The sequence below is a fragment of the Lampetra fluviatilis genome, chromosome 40 (assembly GCF_964198595.1).
Source record: "Lampetra fluviatilis chromosome 40, kcLamFluv1.1, whole genome shotgun sequence".
Lineage (NCBI taxonomy): Eukaryota > Metazoa > Chordata > Hyperoartia > Petromyzontiformes > Petromyzontidae > Lampetra > Lampetra fluviatilis.
Window position 1 is genome coordinate 5,662,381 of NC_136314.1, and position 26,522 is coordinate 5,688,902.

The following is a 26,522-nucleotide window of genomic DNA, read 5'->3' on the forward strand; positions in this document are numbered from 1 at the left end:
GTTTCGGCTTGGGTCTAATTGTCCACGCTCAACTGACGTTGGCTGTAATTGGCCACGGTCACTTACGTTGTGGCAAGCTTCGGGGCCACTTCCTGGAGTTCTGCCATTACTAGTACGGTACAGTTCATTAAAGCGTGTTTTTAAAAAAAGTTTTTTTAAATATTACTTATTTTGTGTGTGTGTGTTTGGGGTAGATCGCGTAAATATAAACGTGTCGTTAACCCACCACCAAACGCGACACAGCCGATGAGTATGTTTTGTCACGTCAACAAAATGTGACATTAGTTACGATTTTAGCACACCGGTGTGATGGATTGTAAACCCACGCTGTTTGCAATTCGAGTACTGGTGATGACAACCAGGTTCATCAGGCGATTTTTCCAGAAATAAACATTTATTTTATGTTACCAGGTAAGGATCACTGAGAGATTAAGCTATTTATTTCAGATGCGATTTGGCCACAAATTATAGCTCAACGAAGTGGCTTACCATCATGTGGAAATGTATGGCAGCTAAGTCATCGAAATGCGTGATGTGGATTCTAAATGTGGAGGGGAAAACTGGAGGAACCGGAAAAAAATCCATGCGACCCACGGAGAGAGAGACACGCAAACTCCAAATATGCAGCAGGCATCGAACACACGACCTCCTGTAATACCAGGCGAGGTAATTAACATCTCGCCAAGGTGTCCAATTAAATACCCGGCACCTCCGTCCACCTAGCAGTAACACATTCCTGCGGAGGGAGCTGGTAGGAACGTTGGGTTGCTCGGTCATTGGTCAGGGTCAACGGTGGCGTGGTGTATTCCGCAAATATGCCCGACTCCCATCTCTTCCGAGACATCTGGCCAGCGAGAACGGGCTGTTTTAAGCTCCTTCGAGTGGAGGATCTTCTGTCAGGGTGGTGTGAGCGAGGCATTACATTGCCTTTTACCTCCGATTACCACGGTTGCAGAATAGGTTCAACATACGTGCATTTAGAAATGGCAGATATTGAGTGCCCGTATTGGATAGTGTGTAAGAGTTGCAACCATCTTGGGTGTCACCCGAGGTTTAACGAATAAGCCCGAACCAACCCCACGGTGGACATCTCGCGTTGCCACCTCTCGGCAGATTATACACAACACATTGGGACACATCATGGAAAGAATATCTCACAATACCATGAGAGGGAACACAAATGGTTGTCATCACATTGTCTTGGGTGGTGTATTATTATGTTTTATTATAATTTCACAACTGATAAAACCCTGTTCTCTAATGTTCCGGGAAGACTTGCATATTTTCCAGGACACGACCTAAAATTTTAAGACGATCCAGGGAAAACCAGGGCAGGTGGCAACTCTTTGGACATGACTTCTGAACATTCATTCGGAATGCATGGATTTGTGCTGTACCTTATTTTGTATGAATTTACAGAAAATAATTCCAGTCACCAGTGTAATAAATGGAATACAATCGTTTTATTTATATCAGGCAGACATCACTGAGGAAAGTTGACTGTGGTAGCCTGGAAAAGAACGTCATAACCTACATTATATCATTGTCTAGCCCAGGGGTCGGCAACCTACGGCTCCGGAGCCGCATGCGGCTCTTTGCGGGCTGCTTCTTGACGATATGTACGTATGTACAGTATGTACTCAGATGCATTGCGGCTCTTGAAATACTGAATTTTGTACCGAATTGGAAAGAAATGGCTCTTCTTGTTATTTTGGTTGCCGACCCCTGGTCTAGCCTCTCAAGAGCACGTTTGCATTGGGAGTAGGTGGATTAAGCAAGTGAATGATTAGCTTCACTATCCAGCCATCTATGGGAAGATGATACAAGACTATATCAAATATTGTCATAAGCGACTTCTAGAGTGATTCAATAGGGGGGGCGGGTGCCACTATGTCACGGACTTGCAATCCAGAGGTCGCTGGTTCGACCTCACGGCTCGGTAGCTGAAACGATGGAGCAAGTTTCTTATAATCCATCCACCTCTACGCTTCCGCCAGCAGTGGAATGAGACGAGGAATTTCAGGGGCTGCACCTTTACTTCCAGCACCTAATATCAATGAAGTTAGGTTGGGTTATTGAAGGTGATTATTAACAGTGGGTTATTTAGTTATTCTGTGACACCTCCTCAATATTCCCGTTCACAATCTCCAACAGCACAGACGGGTTACTTTACCAGGTTAGTATGACATAAATACCTACCTAGTACCTACATCATAAATACCCACCTAGTACCTACATCATAAATACCCACCTTGTACCTACATCATAAATACCTACCAAGTACTAGCATAATAAATACCTACCTACTACCTGCATCATAAATACCCACCGACATCTTTGTCATTTTTGGCATATATATTTGTAGCGCAAAGCATGCAAAGATCATTGTTTTTGAGTTGCATGTGTAGTGGGTTCCAGGGAGACCGGAGACAGAGCGCTTGAGGCAACACGTTTATTCAATACAACTGCGGGATACACGGGTCCCTAACAGAGGAATAGCGGCCCCTCTACCCGATACCCAAGGAGGTGCAGCCTCCGTGCTAGCGTGTCCTAATCACTGGGACTACACTCACGTTCCTCCGGCTAAGGGGACATAGGGGGAGGCTATCTGACTCGACCCAGCCAAGTTCCTCGGGTCCCGACCACTGGCCCACTACAGCCCCGGCCCTTAGAAAGACGGCGGGTCCCAGAGGTTCCCAGGGTCCTAGCCTAGCTGGTCTTTTTTCTTCCGCTTGAAGAAGACTGCCAGACTCGTCCAGAGGTCCGGCTTTTATACTCGTGGCCCTGGCCACGCCCCTCTTCTGGAACTCTCTAGGGGGCTCTGGAATATCTCTCCCCATCCCCTCTCTTGGGGTTGGGAGAGCTGAGTGTCCCAGCGGCCCGGCTCATCCTGCCCATCCCGGGTTACCGCCCCCTATGGACACATGTTTGCTACTATAGGTAAGTGTGCTTAATGCTATCTACAATGCCTGACACCGACGCTACACATGTACTGTATTTGTAATAAGTAGCCTACTGATCACACATTTGCTTGCGAAGTCACGCGTACCCGGACGTATATGTTATTCAAATGTTATTGCCAATTTATTCAGTCCTGTATTTCTTTTAAACTGGAAAACGTAGCGACATGCATTCGTGATGCGTTCAAATAGAGCAGTCCGCAATATTCCATTGTATTGCCAACTATCACAACAATGTAGATCAATATTATTGGTTAGCAGCAACAAGTGTAAAACCTTTCACATGCACATAAATATTAAATACCACACACCAACTTAGAGACAATAAAGTAGCATATTACACGAGTGGCGCTTGCCCATTGAGCACCTGAAAAAATAAATGATAGTTGGGGGGGGGGGGGGGTGAGCTGCAGCGGTCCTTTTGACATATACGCTGCTCGTGAGATGATAGAAGAGATATAGACAAGAGGTAGAGATGCAGTGAGATGGGGACAAATGTAGACAGAAACAAAGATGTAGTTAGACGGGAGATGAACTACAGACTAGAGGAGAGAGATATTTTAATAGCCGTTTACATTCATTAGCTCGCTGTTTTCTCGGATTTGAATTCAAGCTCACATTTGATTCACCACTACAAATATTTTTATGAATCCAAATTGCTCAATTGGGATTACACATAGCAGCAGTCATCGCCCTCTACTGGCATACTAATGCCCACTCGCAGGCCCGTGCTGAATCCCTCTCTGCCACACAGGGACAGCTGCCACTGGGGATGCCCTTAACATGTTTGAGATGAGATGTGATGCAAGGCACTTTGAGTTTCTGAGGAAATTAAGTGCCAGATAAATGTAAACGACTAATATTGTTATAAATGCTAATCTGGGGGCCCATGGGCTGCTTTAGGCCCTATGGATTTGTTTTCTTTGCTTATGCCTGGCACCACCAGTTAGGCCTGGCACCACCAGTTAGGCCCGGCACCACCAGTAAGGCCTGGTATCACCAGTAATACCTGGTATCACCAGTTAGGCCTGGCAGCACGAGTAAGGCCTGGAACCACCAGTAAGGACTGGCTCCACCGTCTCCGAATGACGAGTGGCCACCACTGCCTATGACACAATTAATGCGCCATCGCACACACTCCGGTCATCCCCATCACGAAAACTCCGGTCATCCTCGCAGTGGCTTTTGGCTAGCCATTGAACTCAACTAAACTATTTACATTTTACCAGGAAAGACCCACTGATAGCTCAACGAAGAGGCAGATCATGTGGAAATTTATAGCAGCCAATACTTTAAACGAATGTTTCTAAATGTGGATGGAATAACCGGAGGACCTGGAGAAAAATACACGTGACCACGGGGAGAACATGCAAAATCCAAATATACAGGCGTCATGGTCGAGATCAAACCCACGACCTCCCGTATACCACCGTGGCACTCTAATTTCAAGGGAAAAAGACAGTCGCTGCATTGCGCGCTTTCAGATGCGTTTCTGCGGCTGTCCGGAATGCTCTTCCTTCTGATATTAGGAATCCACTCGAGCTATGGACTTTTAAATCTCGATTGAAAACTAATTTCTTTAGAACTGCTTTTTGTGTATAATTTGTTGTCCTTCCCCAGTACCTCCGATCAGCACGTGGGCTACGCATGATGCAAAAGAACTTCAACATACATGCATACAGATGACAGAAGGTAGACATTTACTGTGTGCTCACGAAGGTACAGTTGTTAATCTGGTGGATAAACTAGTGTGGACACGTAGTTTTGGGAGTTCGTTATATATTGGCAATGCTGTTTTGCAGCACTTGCTGCTGCAGCTGAATCAGTTCCTTCATCATGTTCGACTCTGTATTATATGGGTAACTGCATAATTCTCCGGGACATTCGTAAGATGGTACGGAAACGTCAATGTGTACATCATTGCTTCCGTCAAATGAATTGTACATTGGTCCATCGCTGGTTTGCAATGCGGGGATTATGTGACGCTGTGGTTCACACAAACCAGGCCTTTCCACACACTCGCCCAGATCAGAGTTACTGTTTTCATTGACAAGGCTTCTCTGAAAACCTTCCAAAAGAAAGAGGGCATTAGATGAAATTTCCCCAAACTGCTGGTCGCTACCATTGGCACCGAGATCATCAGGGTTGATCAACAGGTCCTGACTTGTGTGCGGTGCGATATCGTTAACTTGATTAGAATAATGCACACGCGCTGAACATTCAGGGATATCGTTTTCAGCTGGAGAAACAAACAGCAATGGCAGCTGTTCATTGGGGTATGTATTCTCTATCCCAGATACTCCTGAGTCATGTGAAAACTGTGTAAGGCTAGCCTTAAGCATGTCAGTGGAGTCGTTACTTAAATTTGGACTGTTACGGATAACCAAATCGCATCCGTCATTTGGTTCAAAAAGAGGAATGTTCTGCTTGATGCCTGCTGCACTCAAATACATATTGTTTCCTTCCCATGTGGCCTTATCCAGTTCTTTGTCACCTTTGCTGTTCTCAAACCAGTCTGGGTTTGACTTCTGAAATAGTTTGAATGCGTGTATGGCCTCTAGCAGGCGTCTCCCGCACGGCTCTTCAAAAAAGTCTTCTGCAGAGATTCCGTGCGTTCCGTACGTGATTCCTGGCTCGTACTGCTCCTTGTCCTGGATCCTGAAGAAAAGTTCCTTGAAATGTTTCATGAGCTTATACTTGAGCGTCATGTTGAAGAAACTGGGGATATCCCTCTCGCTGCTTACGTCCTCAAAGTACGCCACGATATACTTTTCGAACGTGGCCGGCCGCAGAATTCCATCGCAGATGAGGCTGAGGGCGGGGCTGTACATGTCTCCGACGAGGGATTTGAGATCTTCCCGAAATTCCACTTGTGTGGAGTCGCACAGCGCTCTCCACTTCATCTGCGACCCCCGAGAGAACAGCACAATGACTTTGGCCGTTGAGTCCTTGCTTTGATCCAACTGCTGCATCAGCCACTGCATCCTCCCTGTCTTGGCTACCTGTTGCTCTTCCCACAGGTCCAGCGATACCGCCATGCCGCACTTGCTCTGCAGGAACGCTGCGAAGTGCAGGACAATGTCTCTGAACAATTTGTGGTCGTTCGAGTAGACGATGAACACTTTTCTGGGCTGCAGCTTTGGCGGCAGTTGTGCAACAGGGATCTCAGTTTTCTCTTCTTCCACTGTTGTGGTCGGTCTGCAAAATCCATTTCTTATGGCATCTGCAAAAAGAGAAGATGGGTTGCTTTATATTATTGGTGCTTTCGGTAAAGTCACGTAGAAGGGAAATAATAAAATAAAATAAAAATTGTGTTTTTTTATTTTATTACTTTAATACAATTTTTATAGTTTTATATTTTTATTATTTTATTATTTCCCTTCTACGTGACTTTACCGAAAGAACCAAGAATATGAATCCCTGCAGTCACGAACGCTTTAAATCAAAATTTATGGGTTGCTTTGTTTGGAAATAAGGCAAATATAAGCAGAACTCCATTCTATCTCCTAACATAATTATACATATTTAACTGTCCATCAGCCTCTTGGCTTTCCAGACCAACATTATCAAGCAGCATTAGCATTCAGGCTTGTTAAACTAATGTCACTGGAATAACAGATGCTATTGGCAAGAGCACTCCATATAAACTGTGGGGCCCCATTCAATGAAAGAAGCAATACTTACACACACACACACACTCATTATGTATTGCTGTGGAGCATTACGGGCAAAAACATACATAAGCACAACCGTGTTGGTTATTCACGTGTGACAATACGGTATATGCGTTTACCCATAATGCAACACAGCAAGGCATAACGAGTTTGTGGTTAGAAAGACAAGTTGCAACGTTGCAAACGCATCAGCCAGTCGTGAATAAAAGCACATCGAGTGATTGTTTCACATATTGAGGCCCTGAATAAAAAACTATTTATCTTCAAAGGGCACAATAATCGAATATAAAGAATAATTTACATCCCTTTGTCAAACCATTGCTGTATATAGGCCACCCCATGCGGCGTCAGTCATGCGGGTTGTTTGATTTTACTTTGCCATGTTGATAACCACAGTTTGACAAAGGTAGGGGCTCAAGACTGATTTAGATGTCTTATTACCGATGATAGCCATGGCCAGGAATCGACCTCAGGTAGCCAAGTTCGTAGTTCAGTTCAGTGTACTAAGCAATGCATCAGCGATAACATCGCCTATATAACAAGTGAAGATAAATATCCCAGCTATAAAGTAAAGCATGTTGATTACCATAACTTACCACGTTTGCAGTAGAGTATCACACCCATGGCAAATGTCATAACAAGACATAATGTAACAGCAATGGCTACTTTTGCAAAGATATTATTTGTGGGAGGAGGCGGCGTTGTGGAGTTTTGATCTGAAAAGAGCATGGCAGAAGAAAAATTGGTGAACTGACATACTGATAAAAAAAATAGAACAAAAAATAGAACAAACTACATTGGGGATGTCTCTGACCGGATCCGCGAGCATGAGTCAGATCTGAAACACGGCATAACTAATTCCTCCGCCGTTGCTGATCATTGCTATAACGCTGTGGGCTCTCATCATATTGTTTTTTCCGAGACCAAGGTGCTCTGCAAGCCGTCTGGCTACCATCAAAGATTTGTTCATGAAGCCATCCAGATATACAAACATAGACATAACTTCAACCGAGAAGACGGATACAAATTGATCAATCATTGGAAAGATGTTATTAACAAAGTAAAATTTAACGGTTCATAGTTGTTCCATCTTATTTACCGGGCTACTAGTCTATTTTACCGAGTTAATTACATCCTCAACTCTTAGTTCTTTCGGTAAAGTCACATAGGTCAAAAAATGAAATTATGTAAGGTACAGATATTTTGCTGTGACGGTTTCACCTGAAGACGGAAGCTTGTGTTGCCTCCGAAACGTCGTGATTTTTATTGTTTTATTTTTTATAAATTTTTATTTCATTTTTTTACCTACGTGACTTTACCGAAAGAACCAAAGAGTATGGATTCTTGCAGTCACGAAAACTTCAAATCTAGAATGAACTGACATACTGTATATATGGTCACGTTGAGTTCAGCCCCAGCAGTATAAATGGGTATACTAGATACAAGGGATTTGTTCGATAGGTACTGCGTGGGTACCTCTAGCCAGAGGTAGAGGACCCCCAACTCTAGCTAGTTGGGAAGAGTAGGCAAAATAACCTCTAGTGTGGCTCTCTATAGCTCCATATTATGGATGTTCTACCCCAGCAGTGGCATGAACATGCAATTGTAAGGCTGCACCTTTATATTTTATCAAGCATTTGCCAAAAATTGCAAAATGACAATTGATTTTATGTGGATATTTATAATAAGTCCAATTGTTTACCCAGGAAAGCATCACCGATTCTCAAGACTAATTCCTGGAGGAGGGGGGTGGGGGTCCTGCATTGGGATGTTTGGCCAATTCTATGAATGTTGAAATGGCGTGTGAGAGGAAACCGAAGAAAAAGTTTGGGGGTAAAACCATCGCACATCCGAGGCAGGTGATCTTTCTGCACTCTCCATCTCCTGACCACACCTCACAGACTCATGTCTACAACGCCTGGCAAGTCGTGGGGGTCACACCCATTCCAGTACTAGCCAGGCTCAAATCTAGCTTAGCTTCAGAGATCTCACAGGATCAGGTGCTTTGAGATTTGGTCCATTTACCGATTAGGTTGTCACTCCCTCCAAACGAAGCGTATGCACTAAGACTTCTCGAATAGCAGGTGAAGCAGGCAAAAAGAACAAACGATAAGCAAAAGGGTTTACCTGTAAGAGTCAGCAACATTGTTCTTTCTGTGCAGTCATCTTTGCATATGTCAAAGTAAGGTTTTATCTGTCCGTGTGGATTTAAAACAGAAATTAGTCATTGTTCGCATATTGTTATAAATTTCGTCTTGTAATCATCTTCTTAGGTTTTTTCGGTAAAGCCAACACAATGGAGCGATTGTGCGCAAGCGGGTGCAGTGGCTGGCCGCTTGCGCACAATCGCTCCATTGTGTTGGCGTGTGCAGTAATTGGCCGCTTGCGCACAAGCGCTTCCACGTCCATCGCCCACCCTTTTGGCCTCGCCCCCCCTCCCTCCCGATACGTTCCTTTCATTGGCTACCATAGTCTGATGAGCTCCCCCCTCCCTCCCCCCTCAACTCGCTTTTAAGGGATTACATCTTGAATCATTGCCTCACTTGATACAGCTAATCTGGCTGTGACGGTCCCACCTGATGACGGAGACTTGTGTTGCTTCCGAAACGTCGTGATTTTTGTTTTTTATTTTATTTTACTTTCTACGTGACTTTACCGAAAAAACCTAAGAAGATGATTCCTTGCAGTCACGAAAGCTTCAAATCTAGAATTTCGTCTTGTATTTAACAATATTTGTACAACAGAAAGTGCGTGCACTAAATAAGCATAAAATATTGTAATGATTTAAAAAAAAAATTGCCAGGCTTCAATTGCGTGAACTGCAGTGGTGGAGGGGGGTTGACACATTTATACTAACGCGATCTAACCCAGAAACCTTTATTATGAATAATATTGGTCGCGAAAGCCTACATGTTAAACCCTTTATTTATACTGGAAGTACAGAAATGCACAATAGCATCATAGTGTTGACAAATATAATTACAAGGTTATGGGGAAGTGATATTGCAAAAGTTGTCACGTGGTAAAATCTGATATAGCGAAAAATGATAACGTCACAACCATACATATCGACAATGCAAGTGAAAGTGTTGTGGTATGGTGTTGACAATGCTGTACTCTGTTGTGTATTTGCATACCTTCGCTTCAAATGTGCGACAGCTTGGTGTCGGTGTAACACCGGGAAAGGTCACCTGTCGATATTTTCCGATCCCCTATTAAATATAACATTGCATTCAGGCACACACTAACAAAAAAAAACACTCGAAGCACTAGCACTGCCTAATAACAGAAAGACGCACCCGCACCTTGACATTACCCACGGTGACCCTTTAACAGTGCGTATTGCGACAGGGCATGAAGATTGACGGACGTATATTAGCTGGATGAAGGCCTCTCCAAGCCCTGCCAGTGGTGAAAGGTTGTTTGGCTCCGCCTCACCACGCCGGGTTAATGAAGTTGGGGAGGCCCATGGCCAGTTCTGGTATAACTCGCCAGTGATATTAGTCATGGTCGGGAATCGAACTCAGCGATTGGGGAAGTGGTTGGCACTCGGTTCTCAATCCAGCGACCCGATTTTTTTTCATTTAATAGCGCTGCTACATGCAGCCACAGTTTAAGATGTTGGACACAAAGTGGGACATGTACATGTCAGGGAAAGGAGGGTTTTTTTATTTTAAAAAAATGTATTATCAGAGAACAAACAGTCCAAGGAAGAGGAGAAGGGAAAGTCTTGAACTTAAACTTGAACAGGGGCAGGGTGTCAGCAGCATGGACGGATGGGATTTGTCATCTGAGGTCACATCGTAAACAAATCTGATATTAATGGGTACAATGCCCTCACAATATTTAAATAATCTTCAGCCAACATTTTAATTCATTCCCACGCACCGCTAAGCACTGAGTTATTGACATTTTTATTATAATCATGCTACATTCCAACACTTTTGAAACGGGTTAATCCGTGAACAGATGTAATTTATGTTTAATTTGTTGCTTACAGCTGGATAGGTTAAGGGATTTGTTCATGCTGTCAATTGTAAGGCTATACAGCAGACTAAAAATAATTTGTGCTTTGACATGAGAACTACACCACATTTCTAACGATGTTTCATAAACGACAACTGTTTGAGTGCGAAGCATCTTCTAACGCCCATTGGCTGATGTTTAAATTTTCTTCTTGAAAGCATTTTTATTTTGTTGTAAGTCAACATCAAGCAGAAAGTGTGTTTGGTTACAAGGAACATAACCACATTGCGCTATATACAGTAAATGTTTTACTAATTGCCATGAACGTTAACAATAAATTAGACATTTAAAATAACCAATGGCAATCATTGAATTTTGCTATTTACATACAGTGGTGGCCAGTGAGTATATATGTCGCCTATTGGGGGAGCACAGAAGCCTGTGATTGTGGAGGTGAGAATGGGGGGGGGGGGCAGAGAAGGTGTGAATGTATCTTCTTCAAGTACAGATAGTGCTGTTACTGAAAAGCACGTGTGTGGCACGTGTGCGGCACGTGTGCACAGCAGGTAAGGGGCCCGTGGGCTCGCTTGTCCATTTATTACCCAAGATAGATAACAGCTCTTGCACAAGCACTCTCTGGCTGACGCATTGGTGTAGTGCGCGCAGTGCAATCACTGCATCACGAAACTAAACTACACTTTTTATTTTTCGATTTAAAGCTTTCGTGACTGCAGGGATTCATCTTCTTGGTTCTTTCGGTAAAGTCACGTAGAAGGGAAGTAATAAAATAATAAAAATAAAACATAATAAAATAATTATCACGACGTTTCGGCCACAACGCAAGCCTCGACAGACCTGGTTGCTTGCGTTGTGGCCGAAACGTCGTGAGAATTATTTAATTATGTTTTATTTTTATTATTTATTTACTTCCCTTCTACGTGACTTTACCCTTTTTATTTTATTTTTACCAGGTAAGACCCACTGACCTGGACAGCTCATTTTTTCAGAAGCGACCTGGCCACAAATGATAGCTCAACAAAGTAGCTGATCATGTGTATATTTATAGCAGCCAAATACTCTAAAATGTACGTTTCTAAATGTGGAGGACCCAGATAAAAATCCACACGACCGCAGAGAGAACATGCAAACTCCAAATATTACGGGCGTCAGGGTCGGGATCGAACCTACGCGCTCCTGTATACTAGGTGAGGGAGTTAACATTTCACCACTATTAGGTGGTGGGGGCCAAGTCCCATAATAGCACAATCAGTCACGTGTGTTGACCAGGGGCTAGCTAGTACACCTATGATCAGCCACCTTAGTAAATACCGTACTTCATCTGGTGAAAACAGTTCAACAATGCGCAGTTTATTGACTTTTAAAATGTGAAAGTATTGTTTACTTTTTATCCTTTTTAAATCCTTTATATTAAGTTCACTTGCTTGCGCGCTTACGACCGTGCAAATCTTTAGGTCGTTTTTTAACCCACTTCCCGAGATCCAATCGAGCTGACATTTGCCACACAGACTCGTTGTGCGTGACAATTAATTTTCGTGAATTTTTTTTCCAAAATGTTACACTTTTTAGGAAAAAATTAATTATATTTAATTACCAATTGCTTAATGGTGGCAGGCAATCATCTGACCCATAGGTGGCAGCCATCTCAAGCCAGAGGACGAGAGAACTCTAGCCGCCACGCATATAAAGGATTTATAGTGAAAAACTTTGTTTTTACGGGTTAATTTTTTCAATATTGGGGCTCCGGCTCCAACTGGCCAGCCGCCACTCTGTACAAGACTCACAGAGCGCATCGAATTGGGCATGATCGTTTAAAACTCACCCCGATCACAGACGCCTTGTGGATTTGTCCGCAGCTCTCCAGCGTGACGTGATACCTCCTCGATAGGTTCACTGCTGAGAATTTCACTGATGCCCCACTGTCATTCAGGTGGATGCTTATATTTGGTGACCACATGCTCCCTGGTAGTGATACGAGGAACACATAAACATTTGATTTTCAGTCATGTCAGTTTAACACGTAGGCTTTTCGCGACCAATATTATTCATAATCAACGTTTTTGGGTTTAGATCGCGTTATTTATAAATGTGTCGTAACCCTCCACCACCCGACACGGCCAATCAGTAAAAAAGTGTCACGTTGACAAAAGACAATTAGTTCACTGCTTTAGCCCACCGGTGTTTTGAAACGTGACACTTTTTTACTGATTGGCCGTGTCGGGTGGTGGAGGGTTACGACACATTTATAAATAACGCGATCTAAACCCAAAAACGTTGATTATGAATTTCAGTCATGTGTTTTTACTCTTCGAATGAACCACATGCCATCTCAGTCTTCTTATCTATATATACAAAACTAAACTTTTTTTTTTAATTTTACCAGGTAGGGCCCACTGAGCTCTAGTTATTATTTTTAGAAGCGTCCTGGCTACAGATGATAGCTCAACGAATTGGCTCATCACATGGAACTTTATAGCAGCCAAATACTCGAAACCATATTCTCCGCGATTATAAAATGTGCTAATATTAAGGGTTTACTGTACCTATAAACTGTTCCAATTTTGGCCACAATTTTGGCGGATGGGGGGGGGAATTGTAAACTAATAAAACAAATTCAGATAGCCCAATTCATTTATTTTATCTGAGGTTTTAATGAATACTGAATTAAACTATGACATCATATTTCACCAGCATTAGCCATTGACAATCCACCACTGCATGAAGGCCATCCCAATTCGCCACCATCTCAAGATCTTGTGATGTAATCATCCATGATGATGATGGTGATGTGAGATTATATATGTGACAACCTACATTTTGGATACGTTTTAGAGCGAGTAAAGACCAAATTAAGCCCACTGTTATTTCATTGTTAATTTTAAAACTGTACAGTGTTATACTTTAATTCCTTGTCGTGTGTTTAAAATCTGAGTTTTAAATGCAGTTTACTCACCGTTCAGAATACACTGGGTTGAAGTTTTCATCACATTATCCTCACAGCCTGTGAATGTTTAATAGAATTGAAGGACATTCGTGAATCGTCGACTTTAAAGATATTTGTTTTGAACATCTTTATCACAGTGCATTTATCAGCAGTTGCCGTCTTGAATTTGGTGGAATTCATGAGCTTAAACAAATCAAAAGGATATGCTAACACTTGTGTCAGATCAGAAACCTCCCAGAACAACATGTTTCTGGCACTGCATTTGATTAGAAAAAAAACATTACACACGTATCCTTAAATAAATAACTCACGTCTCTTCAGAAAAATCGAAACATGCAATGAGTGGAGTGAAAAAAATGTCGTTAAAACTAAATAAAAAATCGTCGTTGGCCATTGCAGGGTGAACGCCTTCCCAAGTTGTAGCCATCCTCCATGCTCCTTGAACGTCATAATCCACCCAGCACCCGCACACAAGTTGTGTTCATCGCTCCATTTCCACTGCGGACGATCTCTATAGCAGCTTTCTTCCCTTAGCTGCCACCCCATCGTTCGTCTTGACTGTCAGACATTGTCTCTTCTTGCTACACGTTCTGCGCAAACCCACTCACGTTTCTGAATGCAGTAGTTAAAATTACGTCTTAAAGCCTGTGAAAGTTTTTGATCAATGGGTTCCTCTCCCAGTCTCCCAAATTAATTTTCTTTCTTCTTTGATATAATTCCAGTAACGTGTCTCTCCACTGGGTCAGAATCGCGATTGTGCTGCATAGCTCTGCAATGCGGTCTCATAGTCGTGCTATGTATTGTTCAGCGTGATGACCCACGCTTTACTCCAAGTGTAGTGACATCTCGATTTAAAGCTTTCGTGACTGCAGGGATTCATCTTCTTGGTTCTTTCGGTAAAGTCACGTAGAATGGAAATAATAAAATAATAAAAATAAAACATAATAAAATAATATAATATATTATAATATATTATTTTATTATGTTTATTTTTATTATTTTATTTAAAAAACATAATAAAGTAATAAAATAAAATAATATATTATTTTATTATGTTTTTATTATTTTTACTATATTATTTCCATTCTACGTGACTTTACCGAAAGAACCAAGAAGATGTAGTGACATCGTGTATGTCGCTGTGTAATGCCGGTCCTAGCGAGGCACGGCGTGTCATCACGGACACCCCGTAGGTGGGTGTAGTACCAGCCCTAGCCGGGGCTCGGTGAGCGCTGGGATAGCGCTCAGTAGCACCCAGAGGTCGCAAACGGGTTTTGATTCCTTACCCGTACCCGGCCGCACCAGGGTCGCAAATGGGTACCCGTACCCGTACCCGGCCGGGTACGGGTAGCCGTTCCCTACCCGTACCCGTACCCTACCCGAAATGAGTGACAAACGGCTACTCACCAGTGACTCACGGCCTACCCGTACCTGGCCGCACGGGTAGCCGGGTATCGGGTAGGGTGTGGGTATCGGGTACCCGGTTGCGACCTCTGGTGGCACCTCGCGTGGCGTGTAGTGCCGACTCCTACAGGAGGGAGTGTGGGAGTATCAGCCATGGGATGAGGTTACCCTAGGCCAGCGGTCCCCAACCTTCTTGGCACCAGGGACCGGTTTCGTGGAAGACAATTTTTTCACGGACCGGGGGGGGGGTCATCATTGAGTCATTCCTCCTTTTCAAAGAAGCTCCCCAGCGACGTTTGTTTATTACTCATTGTGGCTAGGGGTTAGAGCTTGTGGCGCGGATGGAAGTGGTAAATAATAAAACAATGGGGGCGGGCCACGCGCGGACTCACCGCTCTCACCTCCTGCTGCTGTGCGGCCCGGTTCCTAACAGGCCGCGGACCGGTACCGGTCCGCGGCCCAGGGGTTGGGAACCCCTGCCCTAGGCCATAGCACTCTGGTTGACCCCGGATGGCACGTGACCAGAAAGATCTACACAAGGGCCCCAGGTGGGGGGCTTGGGGGTGGTCACGTGTCAGGGTGAGATCCTACGGGAAGGGTCGAGAAACTGAAAGATGTTTCTCGAAGGTGGTCGTGGCCAAGGGCGGGGCCAGCCACGACTCGGCAGCGTATAAACCAGGGTCCGCACAGGGACCGGGGTTCAGCGTTGCTGCCGTCGTCTGAAGATCTACGATCTACGGCCAAGAAGAAGTCACCAACACGTGGGCGAGGACCCCAGCTAGGGTCCTGTCCGTTGTAGCTACTCCCAGTGACGAGCGTAGCTAGCCTGGTGGTCCACCACAATAGGTTATCTGGTGAAGGGGCAGTAACCCCTTTGTGTTATGTGTTGGTATTAATAAATGTGTTGCCTCTAAGAAGTACGTTTGCGATTCGGTTGAATCCACTACATAAGCATAAAAAAACACGTCGGAGAGCTACAGTGAGGAAAAAGAGTATTAGATCCCCTGCTGATTTTGTACGTTTGCCCACTTACAAAGAAATGATCAGTCTATAATTTTAATGGTAGGTTTATTTGAACAGTGAGAGACAGACGAACAACAACAAAATCCAGAAAAAGGCATGTCAAAAATGTTATAAATTGATTTGCATTTTAATGAGGGAAATAAGTATTTGACCCCCTCTCAATCAGAAAGATTTCTGGCTCCCAGGTGTCTTTTATACAGGTAACGAGCTGAGATTAGGAGCACACTCAGCCAGGGCATTGAAAATGGGTCGTGGATGGGTATTCCAGCATGACAATGACCCAAAACACACGGCCAAGGCAACAAAGGAGTGGCTCAAGAAGAAGCACATTAAGGTCCTGGAGTGGCCTAGCCAGTCTCCAGACCTTAATCCCATAGAAAATATGTGGAGGGAGCTGAAGGTTCGAGTTGCCAAACGTCAGCCTCGAAACCTTAATGACTTGGAGAAGATCTGCAAAGAGGAGTGGGACAAAATCCCTCCTGAGATGTGTGCAAACCTGGTGGCCAACTACAAGAAACGGCTGACCTCTGTGATTGCCAACAAGGGTTTTACCACAAAGTGCTAAGCCAAGTTTTGCAGAGGGGTCAAATACTTATTTCCGTCATTAAAATGCAAATCAATTTATAACATTTTTGACACGCGTTTTCCTGGATTTTGTTGTCATTCTGTCTCTCACTGTTCAAATAAACCTACCATTAAAATTATAGACTGATCATTTCTTTGTCAGTGGGCAAACGTACCAAATCAGCAGGGGATCAAATACTTTTTTCCCTCACTGTATTGGCAGTAATTAACCATGGTTAACCCGACACAAGTATAGGCATTCCTATCTCGTTTAAGTCATCTATAGTCTAGCCCAAGCTTGAGCAATAACCGGGAACGAGAAAAAAAATGTGGCCGAGCACACAATTGGGGCACGTGCAGAATGTATGAGTTGGCAAGAAAAAATTATGAAAGCGTTTCACCGAGTCATCTGAATTTCCCCCCATTTAAGTTGGTTTTTACGTAGACGTATGGAGCATTTGTCCTTGACTTGTCCACCCAACATCAGATGGGCCTGTAAATGATACTGTGACAATAACCACCACCGTCACCTTTCAACTCGACAGAATATTCCATCGCGGCCAAGTAGAAATGCAGCACGATAACGGTGCTACATTGTAGCCGGATTCGGCGAACTGGATTTCCTGAAACTCGGCCTTGGTCAAGTCCCGTGCATTTGGCACGGCAATGGCGCTCTGAGTGGCTAGACACTCACACGTGAAACATTAATCATTGGTGGCCTCTGTGTGGTCATGTAAATATAACGAAAGTAAATCTTTATTTATCCAAGGGAACCTTGCTGAGGTTTTTTTGTGTGTGTGGCAAGAGGGTCCAACATTGGGACATGTCTGCTAATACAATCTGTAATTCTGATAATGAACACGCTGTTAAGGCCACACGAACATATTTAAGGAAAAATGTCAAGTGATAATGCCACGTAAATGCCTTGTAGGACACTCTGAAAAAAATACATTAAGCAAAGCACTCGTTTAATCGATTATAGTTATTTATAGATCGTCAAGAAATAAAATATTTAAGAAAATAATTTGAGCACAACATAGCAATGTTCAGAAAAACGGATGTGATAATCGTGGTATGTATAGCGAATTATGTCACGTAGTATTTCGATATCACAGTGATGTTTGCTGCAAATCCATGCGCTGTAACTGTATTGTTTTTACAATTTGCACCGCATTTCTCACCCATCCAACTCCACGTAGCGCCGCCGCATCTATTTAGTGTGTAACGTTTGTTACTTATTTATTTTTACAACGGTATCCCGATTGTGCTCTCGGTGTGAGTTCACGACACAGGGCATTCTTTCGGGTCTCTTGAAGTGCAACCATTCGTGTTGGAAAACGGCTCACGGAAGTGGATATCAAAGAGGAAACTCTGAGAATGATCTCTGGCGACACAATACAAGGGGCAGCACTTTCTTCCTCACTCTGCATGTGAGAGTGAGCCAGAGGTCACAAACGGGTTTTGATTCCTTACCCGTAACCGTACCCGGCCGCACCAGGGTCGCAAACTGTACCCGTACCCATACCCGGCTGGGTACGGGTACGGTACCGGTATCGGGTACCCGATTGCGACCTCTGGGATGAGGCCATGTTGCAGGCGCGGGTGGGTTGATTCTAGGAACTTGAATTGTGAGAAGAGACAAGACGTTGGGAAATGAGTGACAAACGGTTACTCACCAGTGACTCACGGCCTACCCGTACCCGTACCCGGCCGCACCAGGGTCGCAAACGGGTACCCGTACCCGACCGGGTACGGGTAGCCGAGTATCGGGTAGGGTACTGGTATCGGGTACCCGATTGCGACCTCTGTAGTGAGCTTTGTCACGTGACAGTCCAAAAAATATTATCATTATCAGAGCCGCAAATTTGTCAAATTAACTGCAGAACTCTTGTCCCCCTTCAGTGTGGAACTCAATCCCTTTGCACGTCCGCAACATCAAATGCACTCTGACTTTTAAGAAACATCTAAAGGCCTAAGAATAGGTTTGTCCCCTTTTTTCTGGCAACAAAACTGAAACCTTTTTACGAGGAATCATGTGACTGCATTAACCACAAAACTTGTGGTCAGAATGCAAATATTTTGGTACTGGCAAAGGAGGTGTAATGCTTATCCCGAGCTCTCATTACTTTGATAGCGCATTTTCTTTGAGCTGTACGCCTTTTGGCGTCCTCTGGTCTAACACCGTTTGAGACGAGGCTCAAAAGAAAGCTGTCTCTGGTGTGGACTAATCAGTTTCAAAGACAATGCATATATTATCAGAGTGTGTTTTGTGTTTGCATTCTGACCACAAGTATTGTGGTTAATGTACACATGCTTCCTTGTAAAAAGGGTTCAGTTTTGTTGCCAGAAAAAAGGGGAAAAACCTCTTCTTATATTTTGGTACTGGAAAAGGAGGTCTCATGATGTAGATCTAAAGGCCTGTTCGGTCAGGCTTTCGAGCAGCCCTAAGCTTGGCTCCACGCCTCTGAGTTGTTGACTTGTCTGCAAAATCTGGCGCGTTATGAATTCCATTATTATGATTAACAAAATTTAATGTGGTGGGTTTTTGTTTGTGTGCAGTCAATTGATGACTGGGCTGAGACCACCAACTCACTACATTGAGGACCCGGCTTAAGCACAGGCAGCTGCCTGGATTCAAACCCAGGACCTCCGTGGTGCCAGCTCAGCGCTCCGACCTCTGATCGACCCAGGCACCCCAAGCGTATGAAGTGCTCATGAACATCTGAGACATGCTGTAAGAGGTGCGATTACAGGTGGGTTTTGTTTTTACCTGGCAAGGTGAAGTAGCTCCGAACAATGGTTTCTGGCTCCAGTGGAACGGGTTTGGGAAAGTTACAAACGTCTACGCGGTAACGCTTGTATGGTTCCACTGCAAACCCGTGAAATGAAAAACTCTCCAACTGCAAAAAGAAATGTGGAGAATTTCAAGGGTTTTCCCAGAAAAAAGTCAATAACCCACGTATGTTATATTTTATTTATATCTATAGAGATTGCCATGAGAAGACTTCTGGGATTATCAAGATGTTCCAGGACAAACTGCCAATTGTTGAGGACAAAAAGTGAATGAAGCAAGATAGGTTTGGCCTTGATATTTGGAATGTAATGATGGATGGATTCATCCATTTGTATCGATTTTTGAGCTTGAGTCACATGCATTAGGATCACTTATGTCAGAATTAATGTTTTTCGATTCATGTAGGTGAAATGTAATGAGTTCATTCTAGATTTGAGCTTTCGTGACTGCAAGGATTCATACTCCTAGGTTTTTTCGGTAAAGTCACGTAGGTAAAAAATAAAATAAAAATAAAAAAAACTTTTATTAATTTTAATTTTATTTTTTACCTACGTGACTTTACCGAAAAAACCTAAGAGTATGTCATGAGTTCACTTGTCCCATACAGGCACTTGGGCCCCTAAATTATCTACAATATAAAAAAAGAGTTTCTTGAATAAAATCGCTACAAATCATTGCGTTGTGGGAAATGGTTAACGTTACCATCACCACCATCACCCTCACCGTTCCATTCCCTCCCTTGGATACCTTTCTTCTGGCCACGCGTACTCGCCGAGAACATGTTAAAGTCGAAGCTCAAGACTTTTATCTTCTGCCTATAACTCTCTCTCTCTCTCCACGGCGTGTCTGAATTCACACTGCTGCTATAAATGTTGACTCAATTCCCTCTCGGACCTGTGAAATTCAAAAATAAATTCTGTGCTCTAAAAGAAAAACTAATTTCAAACTCTTTCACACGTACACATGTCCCATGTTTGTACAAAAAATTTGAGATGTGGTTATTTGTAGAGAGTTCATGAATCCAAAGTGATAATCATGATCAGCCCAGATATTGCATATTTACTGCTGGATGAAGGCCTACCCACAAATTGTATTTTATTCCTTTATTAAATTCCTAATCGTATAGTCACGTCCACTATGTGCCAGTCTATGAAGCCACCACAAGTAAAACATTGATTTGTAAACACGTCGTATCCTATTTCAGTGCATGTTGTTGCTATTTTGTGAATTACATTAAGGAAGCTCTCAATGATCTTACCCTTGTAGGTGTGCTGGAATAAACAAACCAAACACATCTGGTTACATTTTCATTTCCGGTTGTCACACAAACTTCGGTTCCCTGGAGCGCAACAATGCTGTCTGAAAATATCACAGAAAACATTCGGCCGTATTATATCACTTCATTTCCACACACTTTAAGCCACTATAAATAATGCATGTGAAGTCCCAACAACCAGCCATCACATTCATTACTATACGGAAATGTAGGAATGTTTTGTCCATCAGCCCATGACCCTTCTTTGAAGTCATGTTATGTCCAGCAGCATTTGCTTAAGCAAATAAAAAACTTTGGACCATTTTCAAACTTCTGGGTCTCATCAAACGAGTTAGATTTGTTAAACAACTGCTGCTGGATTTTCAGATGATATTGGCAACAGCACACAAATGATAACAACATGTATTTTTACGTTCAGAAACAACTTAGGTGCTATATATGTATGCTGTTGTCAATGATGTGCCACAACAGCACGGCATGTGTGTTTTTACATGAGATACTTCAAGATCGTACTCATTGTCTTAAATATTCTCGATGGAAATTGTAGTGGTTGGGGAGGTGACATGGCTTAGTGGTTCAGGTTCAGTGGCCACCCTGGTAATTACTGTGGGTGAAATAACCATCATTCACTACACACCAGCAGCTTCATAGTGAACCTTAAAAATTCCCCAACGTCATTTGCAAGAATAAACCATTGCATGCCGTTGTAAGGGTCCATATTTGCCAAATGTGAAAATGACCCGCACGTCACTCAATTGGGATTACACGTAGTAATAAAATTTTCCTACTGACAGATTCATGCCCCAGGTCAAGGAAACTCTGGAAAATGAGACAATCATAGTCGCTTGAGTTCCCGATTGGTAAATCAAAACGAATCTTGACTTCCATAAGAGGTTTTTTGGGTTAGATCGCGTAAATATATAAATGTGTCGCTAAAACCCACCACCACCCAACACAGCCAACTATTCGGGGTTACATCTATTTATATATTTCTGCGATCTAACCCAAAAAAAACTCTATCATGGATGACATTGGTCACGAAAGCCGACGTGTTAAACAAATATTGCCTTCTTCTTGGTTCTTTCGGTAAAGTCACGCAGAAGGGAAGCAACAAAACAATGAAAAACAAAACACAATTAAATAATTCTCACGACGTTTCGGCTACAACGCAAGCAGCCGTCTTCAGGTGAAGAGAAAATATTGCCTTGACAACTGTGGAAGGACTCATTCCTTAAATCATTCGACTTCACCCTTGACTATGCAATTGCATCGAACTACGGTAATTTTCTACATTTCTCAGTTAAAAAGTGGCAAATTCACTATTAATTCCAACACATACATATGTGAACAAATAAATCTGCACCGACCATCATAAGGCAGCCACCAAGTGATGTTCAAGACAGGAGTCAGCATGGTGGGGTAGGCATCCAAGCTTGCGTTTGTCCCTTGACGACTCAAGGACCACTCAAGGACCACTAACCATGGTCGACCAGGAGTCCACAAGACAGAACCGTCATCCCTTGGTGGAAGAGCTTTAAGGCAAACAAATGGAAACATATTTTTTTAAACTTTAATTAAATGTACCGTGCTAGTAATGGGAGAACTTCACGACTCCAGGAAGTGGCCCCGAAGCTTGCCATAACGTAAGGGACTATGCTGATTTACAGCCAACGTCAGTTGAGCGTGGACAATTAGACCCAAGCCGAAACATAACATACAAAAAAGAATGTTTTAAAATAAATATATATATTTTTTATCATATAATATAGTATTGTCCTCAGTATGACATAAGTATACCAAGTTTGCAGTCGATACCACATTGGGAAGTGGGTAAAAATTGAGTAACAAGATTTGAGGATACAACAACGACAACAACAACGGGCATAAAAAGTTAATAAAAAGCGTGTAAAAAGGGGTTCATAATTTGTAAATGCAATACATTACTATTATAGCTGATGTGTTAAGACGAAACGTTAGCGGTGCTATATAATTATTTCAGCTCGATGGTATTAAACACTTTATACATAACATTACAAAACAAGAACAGCACTTCTTCTTAGGTTTTTTCGGTAAAGTCACGTAGAAAGTAAAATAAAATAAAAACAAAAATCACGACGTTTCGGAGGCAACACAAGTCTATCAAGTGATACAGCTAATCTGGCTGTGACGGTCCCACCTGATGACGGAGACTTGTGTTGCCTCCGAAACGTCGTGATTTTTGTTTTTATTTTATTTTACTTTCTACGTGACTTTACCGAAAAAAACCTAAGAAGATGATTCCTTGCAGTCACGAAAGCTTCAAATCTAGAATTAAGAACAGCACTGTGCTAATCCATTGCTGGATGAAGGCCGCATAATTTCAAGGAGGTCGTTTGACCACACTCTACAGCAGAGGGGGGCAACGTCCGGCCCGCGGGCCGTGTGAGGCCCGCAAAATGATTTGGTGTGGCCCTGCCAAGGCAACCGCAGGCGGGACTCGAAATTCAATGAATCTAGGAGCAAACCTGGAAAAGCAGTTGCGAGTAGCAACATCATCAATACCGGCTAACATCATCACACGCCTCGCCAAAGAGAAGCAGTTCCAGCCATCACATTAGGGGTGAGTTAATTAAATGTTTGACCAAATATAACAGGCTAATTTTTAAGTTGATCATTTTGTATGGCCCGCGAATGATGTTATAAATATCCAAATGGCCCTTGGCAGAAAAAAGATTTCCCACCCCTGCTCTACAGTGTGGTCCATATATCTTGTGACCAGTCCCCCAAATTAAATAACACCCTTAACAATTTAACAATTGTTTTCCCTCTCCTTTACATATTAATTTATGCTTTAAAGAAACCTTACTTAAAAAATATATATTACGTTTTCGAGAGTTAAATGGGGGGGGGGGTCACAAGACATCTGGACCCCACTGATCGGTGAGGGTTTTGATGAAAGTAGTGGAGAGGGGAGACATGGGGCCATCTCGGATAGTGTTCAGCACTCGCATTATCAGCACCGCGAACTTGGGCAAGTTGTGCTCTTTTTTTGTTAATACTGTTTAGGGCAAGGCCGTAGCCATGGAGTCAACAGTGGGGGGGACCAAATCTTTCAGGGGTCTGGGGGTCTCCCCCAGAAAAAAAAAAAATCTAAATTTGAAAACGAATTTCCTGACTAAAATATTAAAAAAAATTCACTAACACACGGGATGGACTTTTTATTTATTTTTTACAATGATGTCTAATAGTGTATTGTATTACATTGCTCTGTTTTTTCTTTTTTTACCTTTTCTTATTTCATTGTATGTAATGGCAGAGATCATTGATTAATAAAGTACAACCATAACCACAATCATATAAACAGAAATCTATTTTATAGCAATATATCGGGGGGACATTTTAATATACTATAATAATTACGGCCTTGCTGTTTAGGGTACCACTCAAAAGCAGTGTGGTATAACATTTTGACGGTTGTACTTTCAATACCCACCATACTGGTATTCATATTCTATGGGTCTTTCGGTAAAGCCACGTAGATAGAAAAATAATACAAATATCACGACGTTTAGATCGCAACACAAACAATCGTCTTCTCACCTGGTGATCACTCAGCCAAGAATGGAATATGTATTCCTGCAGTCACGAAAGCTTTAAGTCACCATACTGGTCTTGCAGGAGAGTAGTTACACAACTATCTTGAAATACTTGTAGACACAATGACTATTTTTGTCCTGACACATCCAATCGGAATTCACTTATTTCCATTAGTATAATGGCTGCATAGTATTCCATTACTAGAGGTACAGTGTAAAGGACTAGAAATAAAATTAAACTATTATTAATTGTTAAAGAATTATGACCAAATCGCCCAGGAATATCCCAGACTCTGTCAAACCCTCAGAATGCCAAGCAGTTTGGGGTCCGTACCATTCTTGGATGAGTGATCACCATTCCCAAAAGCAGGTGCAGTAGGCATTGTCAACGGTGGAGGGCAGTAGAGCAAAATGTTACGTACTCGACTCTACCCCGACCTTCACCACCCCGCAGTCACAAGCGTGGTGAAGTATGGTCATTGCCTACACTACGTGGGGAGGGACACTCATCCAGCAGTGGACTGGCAAACGGGCTGAACGTAGTTGTTTAGACTGGGTATACATGTTGAATGTGTCTCGACGTATACTAATAACAATATCCCGTCTTACACAGGTTCGCGACGCAACACACATGGCGTTTGTGCAAATACGAATTCACTTACTTTGTATCGTGCAGTTGACATCCTGCCAGCCGCGATCAAACGACAGGCGACAGAAACAGCGTTGGTTACACATTCACTTGAAGACACTTGCACAAACATATCCGTGCACACATCAATATTACGCGTTATTTATAAACATACGTTTGTATATGGAGGTAGGGAGGGAGGGATGTGCGTGATGGTTAACAGTGCATTTTAATTTCGATTTAAAGTTTTCGTGACTGCAGGGATTCATCTTCTTGGTTCTTTCGGTAAAGTCACGTAGAAGGGAAGTAATATAATAATAAAAATAAAACATAATAAAATAAAATAATTCTCACGACGTTTCGGCTACAACGCAAGCAGCCGTCTTCATTCTTCACCTGAAGACGGCTGCTGCGTTGTAGCCGAAACGTCGTGAGAATTATTTTATTTTATTATGTTTTATTTTTTTTTATTTTATTACTTCCCTTCTACGTGACTTTACCGAAAGAACCAAGAAAAAGTGCATTTCAAGCTTACCTGCTTGGAGCAGTCGTAAGAATCAAGAATTGCATCAAGAGTCACCGCGCACATGCGGTGGAAGCACATTGCGCTGATGGCAAACACGAAGGCCCGACTCAGATTCAGCATGACCGGCTCTGTGAAGCTGATAACCAACTTAGACTCGACTATGAAACAGACCCGACACCTACCAGTACATCATATTTATCGTTTTACTCGTTACAGTTTTGAGTAAATCCCCCGCCTCTAAATGGTTTGCTCGTTTTCGTTTCTTCTGAAATGATCGTATTGCTCGAACTCTGTAAACACCCATACACGCAGGCCCTCTGCAGCACACGAAAACCAGGAAGCATTTACGTAAATGTTGTCCCTTTTCTCGTCAAACCAGACGGACAGGTGTGTGGCCGCCCTCTGCAAGGTAAGGTAATTTACCCGTTTTACCGGGTAGAAGGGTAAAGGGTAAAGGTGTCGACATGCCAAGGGGTAGGGTAAAGGGTAGGGTAAAGGTAGCGTGAAGTATTACCCGGTAAATACATTGTTTACCGCTCGCTAAAAGCTCCGTGGCGCAGTCCGTCGCCTCCATTTAAAATTTGAATCATCGAGAGAATTATATATGAATAAAGCGCTCTACCTAGCATGTACCTGTTATAAACCCTCATGTGTAGTGCCCCAGTAATTACCATGTAATCGGGTAATTTGTATGGGGTAAGGGTAAAAGGTAGGGTAAAAGGTAGGGTAAAGAGAGACACGTTGCTTTTGACCTTTTCCCCTACCTTGCTAAAAGATAAAAGGTAAGGGTAGAGTGATTGTATTGTGGTAAGGTGAAAGGTAGGGTAAAGGTAGGCTCGTTGTTTTTACCTTTTACCTTGCCGAGGCCTCGTGTGTGGTCAGGAATGTCACCAGGGGGTGCAACTTCGGCTTTAATCACGAAATACGCATTCTCTGCTCCCGGCATGTTCACTCTAAGAACATTCTACACATGCGCTGGGAGTTACGCAGTGCGTGGGCACTTTTAAAGCTAGGTTACAGACTCTTTTCTTTGAAACTGCTTTTTGTGTTTAGTTTGTTGCCCTAAAGCCGCATATCCGATTAGCACGGTTGGATATGTACGGTGCGAAAGAAGCTCACCATACACACATGCAGGGCTTTATTTCCCACGAGATGTTTTCCGGAACGCTG

The 26,522-nt window shown here is 43.0% G+C and overlaps 1 protein-coding gene across 1 annotated transcript; it reads right to left on the bottom strand.

Annotated features, from left to right (window-relative positions):
* Positions 1-4,735: 4,735 nt before the first annotated feature.
* LOC144946253 (interleukin-17 receptor A-like) lies at positions 4,736-26,298 on the bottom strand. Its single transcript, XM_078875146.1, is given in 13 exon segments — positions 4,736-6,183; positions 7,231-7,350; positions 8,762-8,828; positions 9,772-9,846; positions 12,441-12,580; positions 13,572-13,619; positions 19,324-19,453; positions 20,606-20,706; positions 21,991-22,155; positions 24,861-24,882; positions 25,362-25,508; positions 25,510-25,530; positions 26,209-26,298. Coding segments are annotated over 13 exon segments (2,574 nt in total).
* Positions 26,299-26,522: the final 224 nt, after the last annotated feature.